General features: G+C 58.5%; 1 protein-coding gene across 1 annotated transcript; it reads right to left on the reverse strand.

Annotated features, from left to right (window-relative positions):
- Positions 1-1520: 1520 nt before the first annotated feature.
- Positions 1521-21295, reverse strand: TET3 (tet methylcytosine dioxygenase 3). The gene is given in 12 exon segments (XM_051640756.1): positions 1521-3591; positions 3940-4276; positions 5415-5552; positions 5667-5756; positions 6616-6766; positions 6869-7077; positions 7662-7755; positions 8616-8706; positions 11335-11683; positions 11730-11867; positions 11869-13557; positions 21146-21295. Coding segments are annotated over 12 exon segments (5160 nt in total). The 3' UTR covers positions 1521-1867.
- Positions 21296-22995: the final 1700 nt, after the last annotated feature.

Genomic DNA, 22995 nt, shown 5'->3' on the forward strand with positions numbered 1-22995 from the left:
TGGTTGGGGGTTTTTTTTAAGTTTTGTTTTTTTAAATCTAGGTGAAAGTGCTTTTAAAAAAATTCTTTCCCTATTTACAAGTTTAAAATCAGACCACGTCAAATGTTCAAGGGCTGTTTTACCGAGATCCTGCTGATCTGTGCCAGTGCGCGCGGGAGGAGGGGACAGTAAACACAAGGTGATGTCTGCACGGTGGTGGCGTCAGCTCCGGTTCTCCAAAAGGCACCTCAAAGTGCAAAAGCAACAACCATGGGAGACGCCGGCACCCGGATTGGCCACATCACCCTCCCAGTGAGCCCATCCATCCGTCCAATCCATCCATCCATCCCGGCGTGGCGTAGAGCGGAAAGTCTCAACTGAGATGGTTGGAAAAGCACCACGTGGTTGTTGTCGGCGTTGGGTTGTTTGTTGGGTTTTGGGGGTTTTTTTGTGTCGGTTTGTTGTTGTTTTGTCAGGGATTTTTTTTTGCGGGAAGAACGGTGATTCCGTAGGAAGGGGGATGGCACCCGGGGAAAGAAAAAGCACCGAGCCCCGGCGGCACTCGCCGGCTCATCAGCACCGGCAGGGAAGGCAGCCCAGACCGGCGGGAATTTTGGCCAACCAAGTCTTGGGATTCACTCTTCCCAGAGCCGACTGCACGGAGAAAGTCCCTCCGAAGACGGAAAGCACCAGACTTTAGAAACAGTGATGTACAGAGAGCAACACCAGCTATTCACAGTTTGGGGTTGGTTTGTGGTTTTTTTCCTGGTTTTGTATTTTTGTGGGTTTTTTTGTTGTTGTTGTTGTTATTTTTTTTTTAATTTTTCTTTCTGTTTTTGTCCTGTCGGCTCCTTTCAAGACGCCGCCGCCTCCGTCGCTCTTCCCGGAGCCACCAGCAGAGCAGCCCCCAAGTCTGAGTCTGAGCGAGGCCTCCGGCAGCGACGATCCCCAGCCCGGACGTGTCCTGAGGTCTCCGGCGTTGGGAAAGATGCCGGCTCGCTCCGTCCCGGCGGAGCCGATCCCACCAGCAGCAAAGAGCCAAAGATGCGCCATCCTGGGACGTCCCGCTCGCTCGCAGATTTCCCATCTCCTTAAGAAAGGACTCCTCGAGTTGTGAAATAGGCATTTTTAGGTCCTTGGACAAAAAAAAAAAAAATCATCGGATGTTCGGCGTGTCCGGCTGACTTGACCCGATCCCACCTCCCTCCACAGAGCTGGAGGGAGTCACCTCTTGCTTTAAGCTGGTTTGGTGTTTTGAGTTGGTTTTTATTCCTGTTTAGGGTCGTTTGGGTTGTTTTTTATTCCAACGTTGGCTTCCATTTTGAAGATCGGCTTCGTCGTCGTCATCGGAGTAAAAAATAAAATAAAATCCAATAAATAGGCTTTTTTTTTTCTTTTTAAGTGGAATTAAAAACCTCATCCTTTGCGAAAGGAGGCTACAAACTCCTCCGTCCGTTCGCGCGGTGCATGAGGCTAGATTTAAAAAAACCTGGAGATATAAATAGGAGATTACCTAAAAGCATCGAACAGCATCATTCCTCTTTTTGTGTGTGTGTGTTTTTTTATCGAGTTTTGCTTCATTTTCCAACTCCTCGCCAAGCACCACGTGCACCCGCGCCGGCTCCGCTGCTTCCCAGCGTGTTGGGTTCGCTTTCTGCAGGTTGGGTTTGTTGGTGGTTTATTTATGTATTTATTTGTTTTTGTCATCGTGTTTTGCTCCTATTTTTTTTTTTTTTTTGTCTATTTATCGATTTCTTTCTCGATTTGCTTTTTTTTTTTTTTTTTTCATCTCCCCCCACGCCCGAGGAGAAAGCACCACGAAGCAACGCCGGGGCTGCGGCGCCGCCGAGGGTTGAGGTAAGATGGGGCCGCCATGGTCGCCTCCGTCTCAGATCCAGCGGCTGTAGGGACCTGTCACCTTGGTGTAGGCGTAGGAGGACACAGTGATGGCCGAGTTGGTGGGGATGGCCACCGCCTGCCGCGTGGGGACCGAGTCCCTCCTCTCCTTGCTGGGCGCTTCGGTGGCCAACGCGCCGCCCCACTTGCGTTTCTTGGCGAAGGCTTTGGCGTCGGGCGGGAGGCCCAAACGTGCCGCCTCCTCCTGCCGGGCTCGTGCCCGCTCCGCCAGCTGCTTCATCTTGGCCTCCCACAGCGCCAGGCCGTGGTTGGGCTGGTTCAAGTTCTTGTGTTGGTAGAAGACCAGGGAGATGCGGGTGGGGTGGCAGCGGTTGGGTTTCTTCAGCGGGGTGGTGGCGTGGAGCTCGCGGCGGGCGCACTCGATGAGGATGGAGCCGTGGGCCGGCGCCACGGCCACCCCACCGATGTTCTCATCCAGGAAGTTGTGTTCGCTGTCCGACCACTCCTCTTCCTCCTCCTCATCCTCCACGTCCTCCAACTCTTCCTCCTTCACCGCCTTCTCCGGCAGATCTTCCTCCAGGCCGAAGGGGTCCCACGGCTTCTCCCGGCAGGGCCCCGCCGCCCCTTTCTCCCCCACCGCTGCCTCCCACAGCTTCTCCGGCAACCCCGGGCTGGGCGCTGGTGTCCTCCTCTCCTCCACCTTCACTGAGCCCCATGACTCCTCGGGAAAGCTGGGCAACCCCGACAGGGTCGAGCTGAAGCCCAACGTTCCCAGCAGGCTGGAGGTGCCCGTGCCGGCCAGTGCCGCCTCCCCCAACTTGCAGGGGCTCCAAGCTTTGGGCAGCAAGCCCGAGCCATGCGCTGCCATCGCTGCCTCTCCCGCCAGCGCGTTGGGCCACTGCTTCTCCGGCGGCGGCAACTGCGCGGCGGCCTCGAAGGCGCTCGGCTTCTCCCGCCCACCCGAGCCCGGCGCCAGGGAGCTCCAGGAACCCTCCACCGTGCTAGTCCTCTCAGGGGAAGCTGTGCCCTGGGACGCTTTGAAGGGGCTCCACCGCTGCTCCGGCCCCCCGCCACGTGCCGGGACGGCCGGCAGGGCTAAGCCGGTGCCGGGCACGGCCGCCACACCGGGAAGGGGCTCAATGGCAGGTGGAGGATCCGGAGGTTCCTGCTTGATGGGTCGGCTGCCAAAACAGTTCTGTGCAAACGGCGTCGCCTCCTCCGAGCCCGAGCTAGTCCTGTGCGCCCCGGCCGCCACTTTCTGCTGGCTGGCGTAGCGGTTGGCCCGCTCGTACGTGCGCTGGTGATGGTTTTTGCTCCGGACGCTGTGCGGGATGGGCTCAGGGAAATCAGTGTTCCCGTAGGAGTGGTTGAGGTTCTCCTGCAAGGCCGGGACGTCGGGTTTCTTCTCGTAGCCGTTGCTCACCCAGCTGCTCCCGCTCCTCTCGGGCGCCCCGTAATTGAGAAACTGCGAGGGGAACACGTGGTTGCTGGAAAAGCCGTAGTAGCCGAAGGAGGGAAGCGCGAACTTGGAGTGAAACCCGTTCACGGAAGGCAGATTGGGCTGTGCATAGTAGGAATGGTAAGAGTAAACACTGTTCATGCTGTAGGGGTCGGAGGGCCGGCAGCTGCCCAGCACCGAGTAGCTCTCCACCACCGCGTTGCCATTGTACTTGAAGGCGTTGTAATGGCTCTGGGGTTCCACCTTGATGGAGGGTTTCAGCGGCTGCGGGGGCAACCCGCTTTTCAACGCCATACCTGCGGGCACAGCACACACAGCCCCCGTGACCCCCCCGGCCCAGGAAGCCACTGGTGGAGAGTGAGGACCCCAAAAACTCCACCAGACTAAGAAATCCCACGGTGACGGGCTTGCTGACCAAGGGCAGAGCTCAGCATTGCCCCATTTGCACCCACGCTCTGGGTTGTGGTAGGAGCTCCCCACCACACCACAACGCAGGGATAAACCCCAGTGCCACAGAAATGCCATCCTGCACCCCGACACGCCAAGAGCTCGATGCCACCAGCCCCAGAAAGCCCCCAAACCCATCCCCTCACACGCTTTTCGGACATCTCGGGGAGGCAGGACCTCAGCTCTGCCCCCATTACCTGCGTTCTGCTGGAGCGCGGGCAGCTCAAGCGCTTCCTGCTTGATCTTCTCTGGTGTCATCAGCTTCTCCTTCTGCAGCTTCTTCTTCTCTGCAGCAGCTTTCCTGGCCTCCAGCTGCCGCTGCCGGCAGGACTTGGCGGGCTCGGGCAGCTTGCGGACCTCGCGGGGGAAGGACGTGAGCACCTGGATGGCCCCACTGCCCACCTTGGCGTTTTGGTTCTCCTCGCTGCCAAACTCATCCGTGCTGGACATCTTGTAGAGGGGGAGGACGTGGAGCTGCTCATCTTCGGGAATCTTCCCCACCACGCGATTGTCTTCCTTGGTCAGCGTGCAGACCTGGGGGAGCAGCGGGTGCCATCAGCTGCTGGATGTGTCCCGTGGGGGTCAGGGACAAAAACCTCCTCTTTATACCCCCCCTGGATGTGAAGACATTCCAGCCTGGCATCCCCCCGTGCCTGCACCAGTTCCCAGCTGGAATTCAGAAACCTCCTGAAAGGTTTGGCTTCACAGAATTCCAGAACTGTCAGGGCTGGAAGGAACCTCTAGAGATCACCTAGTGCAACTCCCCAATAAAGTGGGATACTTTGGAGCAGATCCCACAGGGCTGCATCCAGGGGGGGTTGGAATATCTCCAGAGAAGGAGACTCCACAACCTGCCTGAGTAGCCTCCAAATGGGGCCTCCCCAGGGCAGAGCAGAGGGGCAGGATGACCTCTCTCAACCTGCTGGCCACGCTCTTCCTCATGCACACCAGGATTCCATTGGCCTTCTCGGCCACAAGGGCACATTCCTGGCTCATGGGCCATTTACTCTCTACCAGAACTCCCAGATCCTTCTCCTCAAAACTGCTCTCCAGCAGGTCCACCCCTCACCTTGATTGTTGCCTAGTGTTTGTCCTCCCCAGATACAGGACCCTACACTTGCCCCTTGTTGAACCTCATGAGGTTCCTCTGCCCAGCTCTCCAGCCTGTCCAGGTCTCTGGATGGCATCACAGCCCTCTGGAGTGTCACCACCCCTCCCAGTTTGGTGTCACCACCAAACTTGCTGAGGACACATTATTCACTCACCCGGGTCACTGATGAAGATGTTGAACAAGACCAGACTGAGTACTGACCCCTGGGGACACCACTGACCACAGGCCTCCAGCTGGACCCTGCTCCATTGGTCACAACCCTCTGAGCTGTGTCACACAGCCAGCTCTCCATCCACCTCACCGGCCACTCACCTAGCCCACCCTAATGAGGATGCTGGACACAGAGAAGCACATGATGCCCTTTAGCACTGTGGTTTCACCCAACTGTGGTGGCTTCAGCACCCAACGGACCTACATGGCTCCATTGGAGGTGTGCAAAGGCCAAGGACCAGCCGCTGGAGTCACACAGGAAGGAAAACTGGGGACACTGGAGACCAAGTGGCTCAGAAAGGAGCATCAAATGGGGAGGGAGAATCCTGAAGAGCTCGGGCAACCACTCACCACAGTGCAGCCATTGTAGAGGTTGTGCTGATCTTTGTGAGCATGAGCACAGAAGTCCATGCACGCTGTCACCCCCGAGAACGGCCTCCCCTCCTTCAGGCCCAGCCGGCAGTCGATCGCCACGTCCTCGTTGGTAACCTGGCAAGGAGGACAAGTTTCCAGTTGTCCAAAACCTCCGACGTGCCACCACCCCACGCCCATCTCTGCTGGCCACCAGGCTGGCATGATTCAAAGGGGACAAGCGGGTGGTACCTGGTTCTGGTAGGCTTGTGGTGCCAGCCTCTTGTAAAGTGGAGCAACCTCAGTGGCCAAGTCCTGGAAGCTTTTCCGGAGCAACTCTTCCTGTGGGAGGGAAAAGAGGAAGACGTCACCCAGGGGGGTTGGCAGCAGAGTCTCTGGCCCTTCCCACGATGTCCCTCACATCACAAAGCCCATGGTTTAAATTCCTGGTGAGGTTCTGGCTGTTCAGCCTCCAGCCCCAGGGTCTGTTGTGCTTTTGCTTGCTCAACCCGTGATCCCTTTGGCATCTTCCTTGGGGTTTCCAGAGAAAACACATTCATGCCACCTCATACTGGCACTTGCTGTCACACCAAAAACCTGGCTTTGGGACACCCTGTTGTCTGTTTTTCCCTCATCTCTCTAATTAATCAAAAATTCCACGAGGAACCTAATTTTCAGGCTTTCCCCCTGCAGAACTTGTGCAAACTGCATGAAGTTCAACAAGGCCAAGCGCAAGGTTCTGCACCTGGGTCGGGGCAATCCCAACCACAAACACAGGTTGGGAGACCTTAGAGCAGCTTCCAGTGCCTGAAGGGGCTCCAGGAAAGCTGGGGAGGGGCTTGGGACAAGGGCAGGGAGGGATGGGATGAGGGGGATGGATGAAAACTGGGAGAGGGAGATGGAGGTTGGAGATGAGGAGGGAATTCTTGGCTGTGAGGGTGGTGAGAGCCTGGCCCAGGTTGCCCAGGGAAGCTGTGGCTGCCCCATCCCTGGCAGTGTTGAAGGGCAGGTTGGATGGGGCTTGGAGCAGCCTGGGCTGGTGGGACGTGTCCCTGCCCATGCAGGGGTGGGACTGGATGATCATTAAGGTCCCTTTCAACCCAAACCAGTCACGGTTTCTATGAAAACTTGGAGCTGGGGATACAAGGAGGTCTGGACCCACAGCCCCACTGGTTCCCCCCTGCTCCCCCATGTCACCCACCTCTTTGGGATTGTCCCCCACCAGCCTGAACTTGCGGGGAGTTTTGCTCCGGGCGTATTTGCAGCCATTAAAATACATGCTCCAAGAGCAGCCGAAGGAGAAGGAAGCACCACAAGTGTTGGGGTCTTTGCCTTGGCAGGCGCAGGTCCGGCTGTGAGAGGGACACGGTGAAGAGGTGTCAGCTCCAAAAATGGGTTGTGGGGGGGTAGGAACCCCCCCAGATCCCTTTCCCACCCCCACTCCATGAACTTACTCGTCGTTCAGGCCGCAGCGGCGGCTGGTGGGGTTGCCGTACTTGGTGAGGGTGTCGGTGAGCTCCTGGTACAGGGTGTCCCCCAGCGTGCGGGGGATCCCCTCCCAGGCCAGGATCAGGATGATGATGACAGCGTTCTGGCAGTGGTGGCCAGCCCGGTGCCTCACCAGGCACAGCAGCTTCTCCTCTTGGTTGTGTCTTCGGATCACCTGGAAAACCGAGTCGCAACATGCGATGGGTGGGGGAAGACGCCAAAAATGGGGTTCACAGAATGACCTTGGTTGGAAAAGACCTTTGAGGTCATCGAGTCCAACCCTTAACCTGACACTGACAAGTCCTTAACCAAGCCATATCCCTAAGTACTATGTCTATATGACTTAAGTACCTCCAGGGATGATGACTCCACCAATGCCCTGGGCAGCCTGTGCCAGTGCCTGACAACCCTTTCAGGTTCTGGCTCTCCATGGGGATTTGGGGGCGACAGCTGAGCTGTGGGGGCTGCCATGGTGGTGTCCACCCCCATGGGCTTTGGGGTGCTCGGGGGGACACGTGCCCAGCCCAGGGGCTGCAGGCACAGAGGTGCTATGCTGAGGGTGGGAAGCCCCATAGAGTTTCCCCGGGGTATGGAAACTTTGCTTTCTCCTCATCAGCCACAGATGGAGCATCCAACCCCTTCCCACTGCGGCCACCACTGGAGGGGATATCCTCGTCCCCAGGCAGGGAGGGGACAGGCAGCAGCGTGACCCCGGGGAGGGCTACAAGGGGGGACAAGAGCCAGGGTGCAGGCACTCACCCACTTGGCGATGGGGCAGCCCCGGGAGCTCTTCCCCTCCTTCCCTGTGTAGATGACCTTCTCGATGCGGATGGCCTTGCCCTTCTCGCCGTACCTGCCGGGGATGGGTGTCAGCCCCACTCGTCCCCACCAGGCTCACGAGTCACCTCTTGCCCTTATGGGACCCCTCTTGGCCCCGCAGGATCCCTCACTAGCCCCCACTCACCCTCATGAGACCCCACTCCGTCTCACAGACTCCCACATGCCCTCATGGGACCCCTTGTAGGTCCCCGCTAGCCCCCATGGGCCCCTACTTGTCCTCACAGGACTCCACTCCCCCTCAGGAACCCCCACTCACCCTCACTGACACCACTTGCCTTCACAGGACCCCTCACAGGTCCCCACAAGCCCTCTTGGGCCCCTACCTGCCCTCACAGGTCCCTCCTTGCCCTCATGGGACCCCTTACAGACCCATGCTCAGTCTCACAGGACCACACTCAACCTCACAGGATCCCACTTGCCCTCACAAGACCCCTCATGGGCCTTCTCTCACCCTCATGAGCCCCTCCTCACCCTCACAGGACCCCTCATAGACCCCTATTCACTTTCAATAGACCTTCTCACCCTCGTGGGACCCCACTTACCCTCATGGGCCTTCAATCTCCCTCATGAGCCCCCCATCACCCTCACAGACCCCAAATCACCTTCAAAAGTTCCCCCTCACCCTCATGGGATCCCTCAGACCCCAAAACACCTTCACAAGAGCCCGTCACCCTCACGGGACCCCTCACAGACCCCCACTCACCTTCACAAGACCCCCTCACCCTCATGGTACTCCTCATAGAGCCCGATTCACATTCAAAGCTTCCTCCTAACCCTCCTAACCTCATGGGTCCCCAAGTGCCCTCACAGGCCCCCAGAGACCCCCCAAGCCCCTCCTCACCCTCCCTCCCCCCCCCTGGGCCAGGCCCTTACCGCTCCTCCATGAGCTCCCTGATGGAGGCCACGGTGGGTCCCGAGCCCAGGTGGGTGTAGTAGGGCCCCTCATCCTTCTCCACGATTTGCTCTGCAGGGACAGGAGGAGGGAACAGAGATTTCAGGGTTTGCATCTCCACTGGCTGCCTCCGAGGAAACCAAACCCCAAAATTCCCTCAAATTGAGCCCTTTTGCACCAAAAACCAGAGGTCCCACCAGGGCATTTTCCCCTCAGTGCACGGGGGAAGGGAAGATGTAATGAGGGGTTTGTTAAGCGCCCTGGCAGCTCTTCTTCATTTGCTGCTCCCAGCTCTGAAACTGGGAGCAAGGGGATGGGTGCTCAGACCTGCACCCTGCGGGGACCCAACACCCCCCCCAGGGGGCCTGAAAACCCCCTGGGAGGCCTGAGAATTCTCCCCGTGGGGCTGCAGCCCCTCCAAGCGTCCCGGCAGGTACTGCAGCTCCATCCCAGCTCCAGAAACTTGTCTGGAGCATTTGGATGAGCTCTGCCAAGAAACAGTGATCAGAGGAGGTGGGTGATTCTGCTTGGGGGAAGGGTGCTGGGCTATGGGAAAACGGTGCTGGGCTATGGAGAAGGGTGCTGGGTGATGGAGAAGGGTGCTGGGCGATGGAGAAGGGTGCTGGGCTATGGGAAAAGGGTGCTGGGCTATGGAGAAGGGTGCTGGGCCCTGCAAGCAACACCCCTCAGCACCAACCCCCTCAGGGCTTTCTGGGCAGGATGGTGCCACACACAGGAGCTCCAGGCAGCCCGCTGGTGGATCCCAGCGTGCGGGGACGCTCCAAGGGGTGGGAGCCACCCGGCGCCACGGCCGCCTTCGATGCCTCTTCCCATCTCCTTGGATGCCTCTTCCCATCTCCTTCAAAGCTTCTTCCCATCTCCCCGCTCCCCTGGCCCTGATTTTCATTCCCATCACGTGGAGCTGGCCAGGAGCCAGGGCAAGGAGAAAAGCCGGGCTCAGCTGGGCCGCAGCTGCCGGACACGGACGGAGCGGCGCGGCCAGGGCTGGTTTCATCACACTGTCCAACAACACCTCATCTAGCAGGAGCCCCTGCTCCTACTTCACTCCTTTCTCCTTGAGAAAAAAACCAAAACAACAACCCAAATCTGCTATTGGAGTGAAATTCCGAGGTGAGATTGAGCGGCTCCAGGAAAACCTTTGATTGGCTCGGGCATCGTTTGGGCTAATTAACGGCGCTGTTGAGGAGCAAATAAAGAAATCATCCTAATGCTAATAAAGAGCAGCTTGGGCTTGGCCTGAGGCCACCTCTCCCAGCAGTGTTGGGGCTTGGTTTTCCAGCTGGATGCCCCAGTTCCTCACCCTGCTTCTCCCAGGGGACAGAGCAGCTCCACGAGCAATTTTAGGGAGGGAAGGTGCAGGTCCCAGCGCTTGGATGGAGTTGGAGCCAGGGCTGGGAAATCTCTTTAGCACTTGCTGTGAAGTCTAACAAATCCCAACACACGCCAAGAAAAACACACAAACACAACAAAAAACCCCAAATCCAAGAGTTTGGTGCCTTTTCAAGGCATCCCAGTGGGATCAGCCTCCAAACAACCCAGCATCCCAGCAGCAAACACAGCTGTGGGCATAAGCACGGATCCGATCCAAATTTTGGGTTAATTTGAGTAACTCAAACCAGCTCCTTTGGCTTAAAATAGCTGGAACAACCTGGATTTTAGCCAGGTTTCGGAGCTGGAGCACCCATGGGATTTAGCCAAGTGGTTAAGAGGAAACCAAAGCCACCAACTTTTTGGTTTTGCTGCTCTTCCCGCCCACGCCGGCACAGCGGGGTGGGAGACTCAGCAGTCACTTGGTGTTTGCCATCCTGATCCTGACATCCAAGCGGGGAACAAGTGGGAGCTTTGCCAGCACCGCGACCCTGCTCCTGATCCATAGAATGACAGGATGTTTGGAGTTGGAAGGGACCTTGAAGATCATCTAGATCCAACCCCCTGCACGGGCAGGGACACCTCCCACTAGAGCAGGCTGCTCAGAGCCCCATCCAACCTGCCCTTCAACACCTCCAGGGATGGAGCCCCCACAACATCTCTGGGCAGCCTGTTCCAGTGTCTCACCACCCTTACACTGAAGAATTTCCACCTGATCTCTAAGCTAAATCTCTCTTCTTTTAGCTTAAAACCATTACCTCTTGTCATCTCACTGCAAGCCCCTCTAAAAAAGTCCTTCCCCAGCTTTCCTGTAGCCCCTTCAGGTACTGGAAGGCCACAATGAGGTTTCCCTGGAGCCTTCTCTTCTTCAGGCTGAACAACCCCAACTCCCTCAGCCTGTCCTCATCAGAGAGCTGCTCCAGCCCTCGGATCACTTTCGTGGCCCTTCTCTGAACACGTTCCAACAGCTCCACATCTTTCTTGTGCTGGGGACACCAGAGCTGGATGCAGCATTCTAGGTGAGGCCTCACCAGGGCAGAGCAAAGGGGCAGAATCACCTCTCTCCATCTGCTGGCCACACTTCTTTTGACACAGCCCAGGATGGAGTTGGCCTCCTGGGCTGCAACCACACATTGGTGGCTGATGTCCAGCTTTTGATCCACTAGGACCCCCAGGTCCTTTTCCACGGGGCTGCTCTCAAGTGTGACCTCCCCCGGCACATATTCATACCTTGGGTTACCAGGGTGATCCCACCCTTTCCAAACAACCTCCTCCAAACGCCACACCCCCCTGGCACGGCCGCTCACTCACCGACACAGTCGCAGGTGGGGAACTCGGCTTGTGCCCTCTTGGCTGGAGTGTCCAGGAGGCTTTTGGTTGGCGTGTCCAGGTATTTCAGCGGCGACTCCAAGAAGCCGCTCAGGGTGGGCGTCAGCGGCACCTCGTTCTTGGTGGGCGTCCCCTCGGCGGCGTCCGCCTCCGGGTTTTGGCTTTCTTCAGAGTAAAAGCACGTGGTGGACACCACGGTGATAGCACCAGAAGACTCGATTTTGATCTGTTTCGGGGACCGGGCAGTGAAGGGAGGCTCTGAAAGTGACCCCTTCCCCGGGGAGAATGAAAAGCTTTTGGGTCCGGCTTGGGGAGCGCTGCTGGATGCCGGGATGGCGGCGGCGGCGGCGGTGGGGGGGGGGGGGGGGGGGGGGCACTTGTGGGGCTGGTGGCAGCCCCCCCGGCAGCTCGGCAGCCCCAGGTGGGAGCAGGGCGGGTGTCTCGGGGGGCTGGAGGTTGAAATTCTCCCCGAATTCAGCTTCAAATTGCCGGATGAGCTCTTCCAGCTTGTCATCCACCACGATTGGGGCCGGGGTGGCCGGCGGCGGGGCAGCCGCTGTTTCCTCTGAGCCCGCCGGCACCGGGTGAATTTGGGGGCCCCCCCCGGGGGCACCCCTTTCCTGAGAGTTGGGAGCTGGGGGGACGCCGTCGAGGGGGTTGGGCGGCGGCGGGGGGGCGAGCGGCGGGCTGGGGGAGCGCGAGGGGCTGGGGCGGGAAGGCAGGCGGCGACGCTTCGGTTTGCATCTCTTCAGGGGGGGCTTCGGCGGGCACCCGAAACCCCTCCAGGCTGATCTGCCAGAGGGGCAGGAAGAGCGGCTGCGAGTCCTTCTGCTTTGCCTTCTTGATCTGCACTTGCTTACGGAGGGGTTTGGCCGGGGGAGGCTTTTCTGGCGGCGTTTTCTTCTTCTTCTCTTTGGCCTGTTTTTCGAAGGGCTTGGGGGGCACGGCCGGGGCACTGGGAGCCCACCAGCTGCTCGGCCGATCCGGAGGTGCCGCCGCCGCCGCCAGGCTCTGCTCGAGGAAGAGGCTGCGCTTGTGGTGGAGATGCTGCTGCAGGACCAGCTGTGTCTTCTTGTGCAGGTCGGGCTCTGGTGCTGCCAGCGGCAAACGGGGACCACCCGGCACATCCTTAGCGGGGGGCTCTGTTTTGGGCGCAGTCACTTTGCCAGCCATCACTTCGGGTCTCTTGAAAGCTGCCTTGATGTAGTCATCAGCGTTCCCCAGCAGCTGCTCCAGCTCTGCCATGGGGTCTCCAGTCCCTGCAGCCCCCTCGGCCTCCAGCCCCCACGGTGCTGCAAAGCCCCCCCGGGGAGGCGCTGCGCCAAAAAACGGCTCCAGCGCCGCTCCCGGTTCCGGCGGATAACGGGGCTCATCCCCTCGTTGCCACGTGGCCACCGACGGGGTGAGGGGGCTGGGGCCGAAGGGGGTGGCAGGGGGTGGCGGGGGCGGCGGTGGAGGGGGCTGGCCATCGCTGGGGGGCTGGGGGAGAGCGGCCGAGAGCTGCGTCAGGGCTTCGATGGCTATGGCGGTCTGCAGGCTGATGTTCTTCTCCTTGGCGATGGTCAACGCGCTCTGGGAGAAGGGGAGGCCGTCGGGCGGGCACGGCTCGACGGTCTCAGGCACCGGCTGGGGGTCGATAGCACCTTCTTGGGGGGGCGGCAGGGGGTTGGGGGCGCGGGGCCGCGGCGATGCCGGCTCTTCACCCAGAGCCGTCTTGATCTTCTGCTCCAGCCATTCCAGGTAGTCGGGGCACTCAGGGCCGTCGCAGTTGCAGTTGGGGGGTTTCACACCATGCTTGGCCAAAGCCAGGGCAGCCTTGAGGGCGTGCAGGTCCTCGCCCCGGGGCGCGGCGCCGTCCACCGCGCCCAGCCCGCCCCGGCTCATCTCCGAGTCAAACTTCTCATAGAGCAGCGACGGCGAACGCGGGGGCGGTAACCGGTAGGAGGAAACGGCTTCAGCCACCGCCGAAAAGGCCACCAGGTTCCTGACGTCTTCCAGGTGAGCTTTGCCGGCGGCGCTGGGCGGCTGGGCCGGTGACCAGCCGCTCGGCTCCATCAGCGCGGCGCCCCCCGCCTCCGGCCGGCCCCCATTGGCCAGGCTGAGCCCGCTGCCCTCCTTCAGCCGCCTTTCTTCCACATAACTAATTGGCCCTTCTTCCATTTGGCTTCTGCTGGGTCCATCAACCGCCTCGCCCGCCGAACCTGTCTGCGAGAAGGGAGAGACCTGAGCACCCCCTGCCATGACCCACCTGCCACCACCCCCCCGCCCTATTTTCTCCCTATTTCTTTTTTTACCCACCCCACCCCCCTCCTTACCCCATCTCTTTTTCAGGGGCTGATGAGCCGCATGAGAAATAAAGAATCACCACTGGAAAAAACAGGGGGGTTTTGCCCAGGAGCAGCTCGGCTCGGAAGGCTTTCCACCACCCACATCCTCACCCCACCGCCCGCTTTCGAAATGGCTCACGGGACGGTTCGGGATTTCCATCAGGGCGGGGTGGGACATGGTTTGCACCAGGGAAGAAAGAATGGGGAGAAGGGGGGGGTGTGTGTGTGTTTTTTGGACCTATGCCCAAAGCAAACATCCCAGCCGGGAGCTGCCGTCCCTCAGCAGGGGGCCACGGCACGGCAGGAAGCCGCCGAGCTGGCTACGCTGGTGCCAGGGGTTGCTTTCACCTCAAATAACCTGGTGGTGTCTGCATCAACACCAGCCCTGGCAATGCCAAACTACAGCACCGGCGTCCAGAAAACCGGCCACGTGCCAAAAAGAGACCAAAACCATCAGAGCCACCCACGCAAGGCATCGGTACCCAGGGAGCCCGTCACCCCAGTCTCTTGGCTCGACCACCCTGGTTAAGACTGTCCAAGTGGTTTTGTCTTCTGTGCTCTGTGGCTCTCCCTGTCCCCGGCAAGGATTTTAGTGCCTCAGTGCCGGGCGCTGGCAGAGTTTTCAGCAGTTTGCCAGTGACGACCCAGGGGGGAGCTTCCTGTGAGCTAAAAATACAGCAAAGCTCACTGGAAACAAATCTGACAAAGCGAGCACAGGCTGTGGGCAGAGCTTCCTGCCTCCGGACCGTGCCGGCACCGGCTCACGGGAAGGATCCGTGAGCGAAGCCGTGCACTTAAGCACGGCTGGTTGCTACTCTGGAGATAAGGACAGTGCTGACTGCGGCGAAACCAGGGAGGAACCACCCCCAGCATGATCATATCCCCAAAATTCCCCTTTCCCCACGGGTGGAAACCCCCAGCACAATGCCAGAGCAAATCGCCGCGGCCCCGCTCCAGCACAGGGCTCACCCTCTTGTTATCACAGCTTTATAGGGGCTCTCTGGCTTTGATCCCTTTGCAGCATTCCCGGAGCCAAGCAGGCATTCCCAGCACCAAGTGCCAGAGCTGGGAGTGATGGGACCGGTCCATCAGGTCTGGGGAGCAAGTGCTTCTCCACTGGTTTGTGCTGGGCAGGGTGGGGACAAGGCGCCGCCTCCGCTCTCCTTTGCAAACCAGGGAAGAAACAACCTCGCCCATCCTTCCTACCCCGTCCTCTTCCTCCTCCTCCCACCCAGCCAAAAGGGATTTTCCCAACCAGAGCACGGTGGCAGGGAGAAAAATGCCCCCAGTCCCCTCTAAGTCCTTGGAGGGGGGGACACATCCATCCCCCGACATGTCCCCAGAGTTGCGATGGCGACACCAGCCCAGGGAAACCTGTTGTGCTCCAGGTGGGGAGTGGACTCCAGCCCCAGGGTTTTACCCAGGGCAGGGGGAGGGGAAACCTGCTGGGCAGTGAAGCCCCAAAAGCAGCCATGGATCTGAGGCGGGGGTGGGAAATCTCAGGCTGCTCCATCCCATAAACTGGGTTATCAATCCAGGCTGGACACACAGGACAACAGTTCACTCTGTGAAGACGAGTGGGGAGTGAGCATCCCCTGCTGCTCCTAAAGGGTTAATCCTAGAGCTACAACCTTCCCCGGATCAGCAGGGGGGGAGAAATACTATATATATATATATATATATATATAAAAACATAAATCCTTTTTTCCTGGTGCTCTCATCCAGCTCCTTTTGTTCCCAGCCCTGTGGACTGGGAGATGGAAAGACCTCATGGCTTCTCCCCAAAACTTGATTCCCTGTCCCCCTGCCCCTCATCCTAACTCCTGCAGCTTCCACAGAAATCCCTCTGGGCACCTATTCCTCTGTCCCTCAGCCCGTTTTTCCCAGAAAAAAGCACTGCCTGCCCAAATCTCCTTCCATTCATCCCGGGGAAAGAATAAAAACCTGGAGAGGGGGGAGGGAAATAAATTAACACAGAGAGAAAACCCAGCACTTTGGTTCAGCTCCTGCACTGCCCCTTCCTCACCCTCCAGCTGCAATAAAAGGGAGAAAATCCCCCTGGGGATGAAAATACTTTTTTTTTTTTTAATGTTTTTCTGCTTTAAAAAAAAAAAAAAAATCCCTCCCGTTTGAATTGCCTTTAATAGAGGGGGGGGAATAAAAAAGAAGAACCACACACGCCGAGCCCGGCTTTGGAGGGTTTCCAGCCTGGGCTGTGCTCCCTGGGAAGAGTCCGGAGCCGTTTATAGCCCGGCGAGCGGCGGGGGGAGCCCCGAGGGGCGCGGTGCCGGATTCGGGAACCGCTCCGTCCGGGCGGCACTTACGTGTGCGGGGCGGGAGGCGAAGCCGAAGGCGACGGCGGGACCGTCCGGGGAGGAAAGACGAAACGAGTTGTTCCAGCCTCAGCAGCCCCGGCCCTCCCTCCCCGCCCCCCTGCAAAACCAGCTGGAGAAGCCATTAGCCCCAGCGCCGCCCGCACGTAGGGACGGACGGACGGACGGACGGACGGACGGGAGGGCCCCACGCCGGCCCCACAGCTCGGCCGGGCCGGGACCCACCCCGAGAGGCGCCGAGACACGCGTGGGGGGACACGGGGGGACCCCGGCCCCGCCAGCCGTGGGGAAGGCTGGACACAGGCTGGATGGCAGTGCTAGGGATTTCACTGCCCTATAGATCCTGCTGCCCTCTGCCCTATAGATCCTACTGCCCTATGGATCCCACTGTCCTCTGCCCTATGGATCCTGCTGCCCTCTGCCCTATAGATCCTACTGCCCTATGAAGCCTGCTGCCCTATGGATCCCACTGCCCTGTGTCCTATGGATCCTACTGCCCTGTGGAGCCTGCTGCCCTCTGCCCTATAGATCCCACTGCCCTATAGATCCCATTGCCCTATGGATCCTGCTGCCCTATGGATCTCACTGCCCTGTGGAGCCTGCTGCCCCACAGATCTCACCTCCCTATAGATCCTGCTGCCCTATAGAGACCCAGCAACTGCATATCCAGCATTTGGTCTAACAGCCCTATAGATCCAGCAGCCCTGTATCATCAGCAGCCACACACATCCAACAATCCTACATTCAACACCCAAACACACAGGGTGCCCTGTGCACCCAACACCCCTGTGCACCCAGCACCCCTGTGCACCCAGCACCCCTGTATCATCAACAATTTATAATCCAGAGCCCTGTAATCATCAGCAGCCCCACATAAGCAGCAATCATATATTCCACAACCCCACAGATCCAGCAGCCCTCCATAACCAGAGGCCCTATATATATCCAGAAATCCCACATACCCAGCAACACGTTATATCCAGCAACGTACACGTTCTGCAGTCCCATAGATCCAGCAGCCCTATATATCCCGCAGCCCTAAATACCCAAGTCCTATATACCCACCTACACACCTACATATCCAACAACCCTATATGGCCAGCAGTGAGTACATACAGCAGCCCCCTGCATCCAGCAGCCTGTGTATCCACCAGTCCTCTATAATTGACCATTTCATACACTCAGCAGCCTAATATATCCAATAATCCTACACAGCCAGCAACCCTATATATCCAGCAACCTATACAACCAACAAGCCTGTATACCCAGCACTCCCATATAATAGCAACCCTATAAACCCAGCACCCCCATATAATCAGCAATCCTATAAACCCAGAACCCCTATATAATCAGCAATCTCATATATCCAGCAGCCTTATTTATCCAGCAACTCATTACATCCAGGATCTTATATATTCCACAATCCCATATATCCAGCAGCCCTCTATATCCAGCAATCCACACATTCCATATATCCTAGAGTCTGTGTATCTATAGTTCAAATTATTACTTCCAGCTGTGAGAAAAATGGACTAAAACCCCCTAAAAAGCCAAGAGGGGAACAGGTTTTCCATCCACCCTCCTCCAAACCCCCCCGAAGGAGCCTCAAAATCAATATTATTAATAAGAATCTGACATAGAAATATTTAGGGGGTTATGAAACCCTTTGGCAGGAGCCACGTGGCTCCAGAGGATGGAGCAGCTCAGTGCACCTAAAGCAGCAGGAGAGTCGCCAGGTAAAAATCCCCAAAACCACTTGATTAAAAGCACAACGTTTGGGAGCTGGAGGAAGGCTGGACCCTGCCGAGCCCTTCCCAGTGGCATCAGGGGTGGGAAACACACACACAGACGTCCCCACCCCCTGGGGCTGGGCGAGGGCACGTTGGGGTGCAGGGGAGGTCAGGGGGGCCAGTGCCAGCCAGGCTGGCCAAGAGGCAGCGTCGGCTGCCGGCGCCGGTGGAGCCCGGGCAGCCCCTGCTGCTCCTCAGCTGCTGGTTTCCCTCCTCTTGGCAACAGCTTCCAGGGAGATTCTCCACCAGGATCCTCCGCTGGGATCCTCCACTGGGATGCTGGACTGGGGGGCACCACCAGGGAGGCAGGGAGGAGACCCTACAACAACAAACCACCCAGCTGGTGACACCTGAATAAAAAGAAGATGCTGCCGGAATCCCCCATTCCGGGGATCGACGCTCCTGGGGGGATCGACGCTCCTGGGGGGCACTTCACCAGATCCTGAGGGATGGGGGAAAATCCTTCCCGATCCCAAGCCGTGGTCCCAAACCACCACCACAGCCACCAGGTGCCAGCGAGGGGAGATGCCGGAGAGGAGCCGAATGGGGCGGAATCCATAAATCCACGCTCAATACCCCCAAAAAGTGGAAAATACAGGAAATCTGGGAAGCCTGAGCGGCGAGCTGGATCGATGGGATCCCTGGGCTGCCCCTGGCCAGGTACCCACCGCACCAGCTCGTGGTCCCGCTGCTTCCCAGCGCAGCCGGCGGCTGCCGCTGCCTCTCCCGCCTTGTTTTCCAAGCTGTTTCCATGGCCCCAGCTGACCCCGGCGCTGGGTCTGAGCCGCTTGCTCCTGTCCTCATTTAGCCCGGAGAAAAGCCGGAATAGCGCCGGTGCTGAGAGAGCTGAGCTGCTTTACGCCGTGGGAAGCTCAGCTCTGCTTCCCATGGGATCCAGGAGCAATTCTGGGGATCCCTTGTAGCTGGAATCCTGCTCCAGATGGCATTGGGACAATTCACCATGATACTTCCCCACTCCTGGCTCCTACACCAGCCTCCCGCCAGCGCCGGGAGCTTCCAAAGAAGATGGGAGATTTTTTTTCCAAGTGGAAAAAAAATGTGTTCCCATCTCCGTAATTCCCATTCTCTTCTTGGGATTTCCCTTTTGGAGGGACTGCAGCAGGAATGGTCCAGGCAAGAATGCTTGGGAAAGGGATGCTTGGGATGGGGATACTCAGGGAAGGAATGTTTGGGGTTGGGATGCTTGGGGTTGGGAAAGTCAGGGAAGGAATGTTTGGGGCAGGGATTTTTGGAATTGGGATGCTTAGAGCAGGGGTGCTCGGGGTAGGAAGGCTTCGGGAAGGAATGCCCCAAGTGAGAACACTTGGGGCAGGGATTCTGGGGACTGGGATGCTTGGAGCAGGAATGGTCGAGGTAGGGATTATTGGGATTGGGGTGCTGGCGGAGGGGATGCTCAGGATTGGGACGCTCCAAGCAGGGGTGTTTGGAGCAGGTTTGTTCAGTGCAGAGATGCTCGAGGTCAGGATGTTCAGAGCCAGGACATTCAGCACGGGGGACAACCAAGCGATGTCCCAGCAGATGCTCCCACTGGAGCAGCTATTGGGAAGCAGCTGCCGTGGCCAAGCCACAGTGTGTGATCCCAGCCCAGCGGGGAGCCCAGCTGGGATCCACCAGTTGGCACAGGCAGGGGAAAGTCTTGGCATGGCACAGAGGGGGGGCAGGGAGGGAGCCGGGCTCTTGAAAGGGAAAAGGAGGGGGGAAAAAAAACCCAAAACCAACAAAAACCCAACAAACCACGTCTCTATTTTGGGTTCTTGGCATGTTTTTTTTCCACAAACACAGCTGGCTCCTCTCGTGCCGGCGCTCGGCTACCAGATTGGAGCTGGGGCAAAACCAAATCACCGGCTGCGGGGAGAGGGGACTGAGCCAGCCCTGGGAAGGGGAAGGAAGGAGGGGCTGGGGAGGAAGGGAAGAGGAAGTAGGGGAGGAATAGGAAGAGGAAAGGGAAGAAAAAGGAGAAGGGGAAAAGAAAGAAGGCAAAAGGGAAGAAAGGGAAAGGGAAGAAAGGGAAGAAAGGGAAAGGGAAGAAGGGAAAGGGAAGAAAGGGAAAGGGAAGAAAGGGAAAGGGAAGAAAGGGAAAGGGAAGAAAGGGAAAGGGAAGAAAGGGAAAGGGAAGAAAGGGAAAGGGGGAAGGAAAGGGTAAAAAAAGGGCATAGAGGGAGATGGAGACAGGGAAAGGAATGGGAAGAGGAAAATGAGGAAGGGGAAGAAGAGGATGGGAAGAAGTGGGGAGAAAGGGGAAGAAAAAAGGGTATGGGGAAAAAGGGGAAGAAGAGGAAGATGGGGAGGAAGGGAAAGGAAGAAGGGGAAGAGGGGAAGAAGGGGGCAGGGTTGGGGAAGGAAAAGGACCCAGCTGGGAAGGGAGAAAAGCGAGGGGGAAGCGCGTGGGTGGCAGCAGGCCCCGGGCCTCGCCTCACCTCTCGCCCGGCGGCATTTGCCGTCCCGGCCAACCGCCCCCGCGGGGCCGGGCCCCATTTCACAGCCCTGCTGCCAGCGTCCCCCACGGGACGGGGCTGTCCCCTCCCAACCCCCCCACGGGGACATTCCCACCATTGCTGACTGCTTTGCATGGCAAACTAAGGGGAAAAGCCATTTTTTGGGCAGCAAGGAGGAAAGCCACCCGCACCACGCACTAACCAAACTGCACCCCATCCTCAAGGCTCTACCCCCCTGGTTTGAGCTGGGGGGTGGGGGGATGTTCTGCAGCCCCCTGGCCCTCAGGTGCAAGTGGGGGATGTGCCCCCAGCACCCATGGGTGCTCAGCTCCCTCCAGCCCATCCCCATACTGTCATACCTGGGGGTATCCCAGTGTCCCGGTGTGTCCCCCTGGACACAGGGGCTCCTCGTGCCACTGCCGCCGTGCCACACAGCCCAACCTTTGGGCAGAGGAGGAGGAGGAGGAGGAGAAGAGCCGTGTGCCGCCGCCCTCCTGCCCGGCAAGCACCGACAAGTCGGCAGCACGATGGCCGGCGGGCAGGAGCCAGGAGATGTGTGGGAGCCCAGCCCTGCCCCGTCTGGGAGCGGGGAAAACGCCGGCTCTGCCAAACCCGGAGCTGGCTTCACCACCACGACTCATCTCCCATGGGGAAAAGAATCTCACCACAGGTGGGAGATGTGACCCCCCCCGGATTAAAAACCCTTTTCCAAAGGTTGGAGGAAGACTCACAGGGTGGAAAACACGTGCCAGCAGCATGGACACCACCTCGGCACCGGCAAAACCACTTCACAGCACGCTGCCCAGCAAACAGCCTTTTTCTCCCCCAAAATATAAAGCCCCCCCCGTCCCGGTGACGCTGAGTCAGCGCCGGTGCTGCTGAGTCACCACAGCCACCTCAGCCCTGTCATCCGGCGATGAGCTCAGCTGCGGGGGCTTCGGCACCTCCGCGCTCACCGGCAACCGCAGCACCGGGGCCCCCAGGAGCTGCACAGCCAGGCTGCTGCCAACACCTCTGCCCACACTGTGGGGTCTCATCGGCTCTTCCCCCCTCACCAAAACCTCACCCATCTCCAAAATTACCAGTCCAAACCCTGGGAGAGGAAGCCGGCGGCGTTCCGGCTCTCTCACCCTCCAACCGGTGCTGCAGTTCTCTCCGAACACATCCCATCGTGGACCACCCACGAGCCAGGATGGCCACCAGGGTCACTATCCACATCCTCCCCATCCCGCACGCTACGAGATGAACAGGAACGATGATCAAAAAAGGCAAAAATAAATAAATAAATCCAATTTTACTATTTTTCCCCTCGCTGGGGTCATCGGTGCCGCGGGGGATGATGCTCCAACACCGCCTCTGGCTTCCCCGGCCCCGGTGACGGGGTTGATGACTCACGGGGAAGGAGGGGGGAAAGCGGCGTCATGTTTGTAAACCTAAAAAAAGCCACGTGCGGGCAGGCAGCGTGCTCCGGCCGGCAGCACCGGCAGCACCGGCAGCACCAACAGCACCGGCGGCACCAGCACCAGTGGCAGTACCGACAGCAGCAGCAGCACCAGCAGTACCAGCAGCACCGACAGTACCGGCAGCACGAGCAGAACTGACAGCACCGACACCACCGGCAGCACCCACAGCACCAGCAGCACTGGCAGCACCAACAGCACCAGCAGAACCGACAGCACCAGCAGCGCTGCCGAGGAGCGCGGCCACCAGCAAAGGCCGGGCAGCAGCTGCCACGGCACCGCCATCCCAACCGGGAACAGCTCGGCCCAGCGTGGCAAAACCGGCCCCACTGCACGGGCTTGTGTTGCAACAGCGTTAATTAGTGTGGCTTGATGGGCAAGAGCTTTAATTGCCAAGGGCTTTACTTGGTGCTGGGCAAGGGCCTGCGGCGCGGCAGCGTCCAGTGCAGCGGCAAGTCCAGCGGTGCCAAGCGTGAGGGCTTAAATGCAACACAGAGATACACCAGCTAGAAGTGCAACGCTGTTATGTACAACAGCTGGAAGTGCAACACTGTTACGTACAACAGCTTGAAGTGTAACAGCACCGATGCAGCTGCTTTGGATACAACAGCACTAAGTGCAGCAGCTTAAATGCAACAGCTCTGGATGCTCAGAGCATGAAGTGCAATGGATCAAAAGCCAACGGCTCTAAGTGCAACAGTGTTATATGGAATGGCCTTAAGTGCAACAGTGTTATATGTCTTTAAGTGCACCAACACGATCTGCAACAGCTTGAAGTGCAACAGTACTCGTGCAACAGCACCACAACAGTGTTAAGTGCGATGTAAGGACATCAAGCACACGGCCCGTCAGTGCTGTGCCTTTCCCTGCTACACCAGCGGGGGCTTCTAAAAGCCTCCAGGTCTCTCCAGCCCCCCACCCTGCTGCTGCTCACCCCCCCCCTGCACCCCATCACCTCCCAGCACAGCCGCAGCTCCCGGGATGCTCCTCCATCCTTTCCAGCCAGGCTGGGAAGCGAGTGGCTACGGTGACCGGAGCCACCAGCAGCCACCAGCTCTGCGGTGACAAACCCTCCAGCCATTACACAGCATCCCCCGGGGCCTCCACGCTGATGACTGCAGCAATTACAACTTGCTTTCTTTTTTTCTTTTTTTTCTTTTTTTCTTTTTTTCTTTTTTTTTTTTTTTTTACAGCATTTTCAGGCCTTGGGGTGGTTGAGGGTGGGCAGGTTGGGTTTTTTTTCCCCCTCCCCTCATTTGGCTGCGATGGAAATTGCA

The sequence above is a fragment of the Apus apus genome, chromosome 26 (assembly GCF_020740795.1).
Source record: "Apus apus isolate bApuApu2 chromosome 26, bApuApu2.pri.cur, whole genome shotgun sequence".
NCBI classification, from domain to species: domain Eukaryota; kingdom Metazoa; phylum Chordata; class Aves; order Apodiformes; family Apodidae; genus Apus; species Apus apus.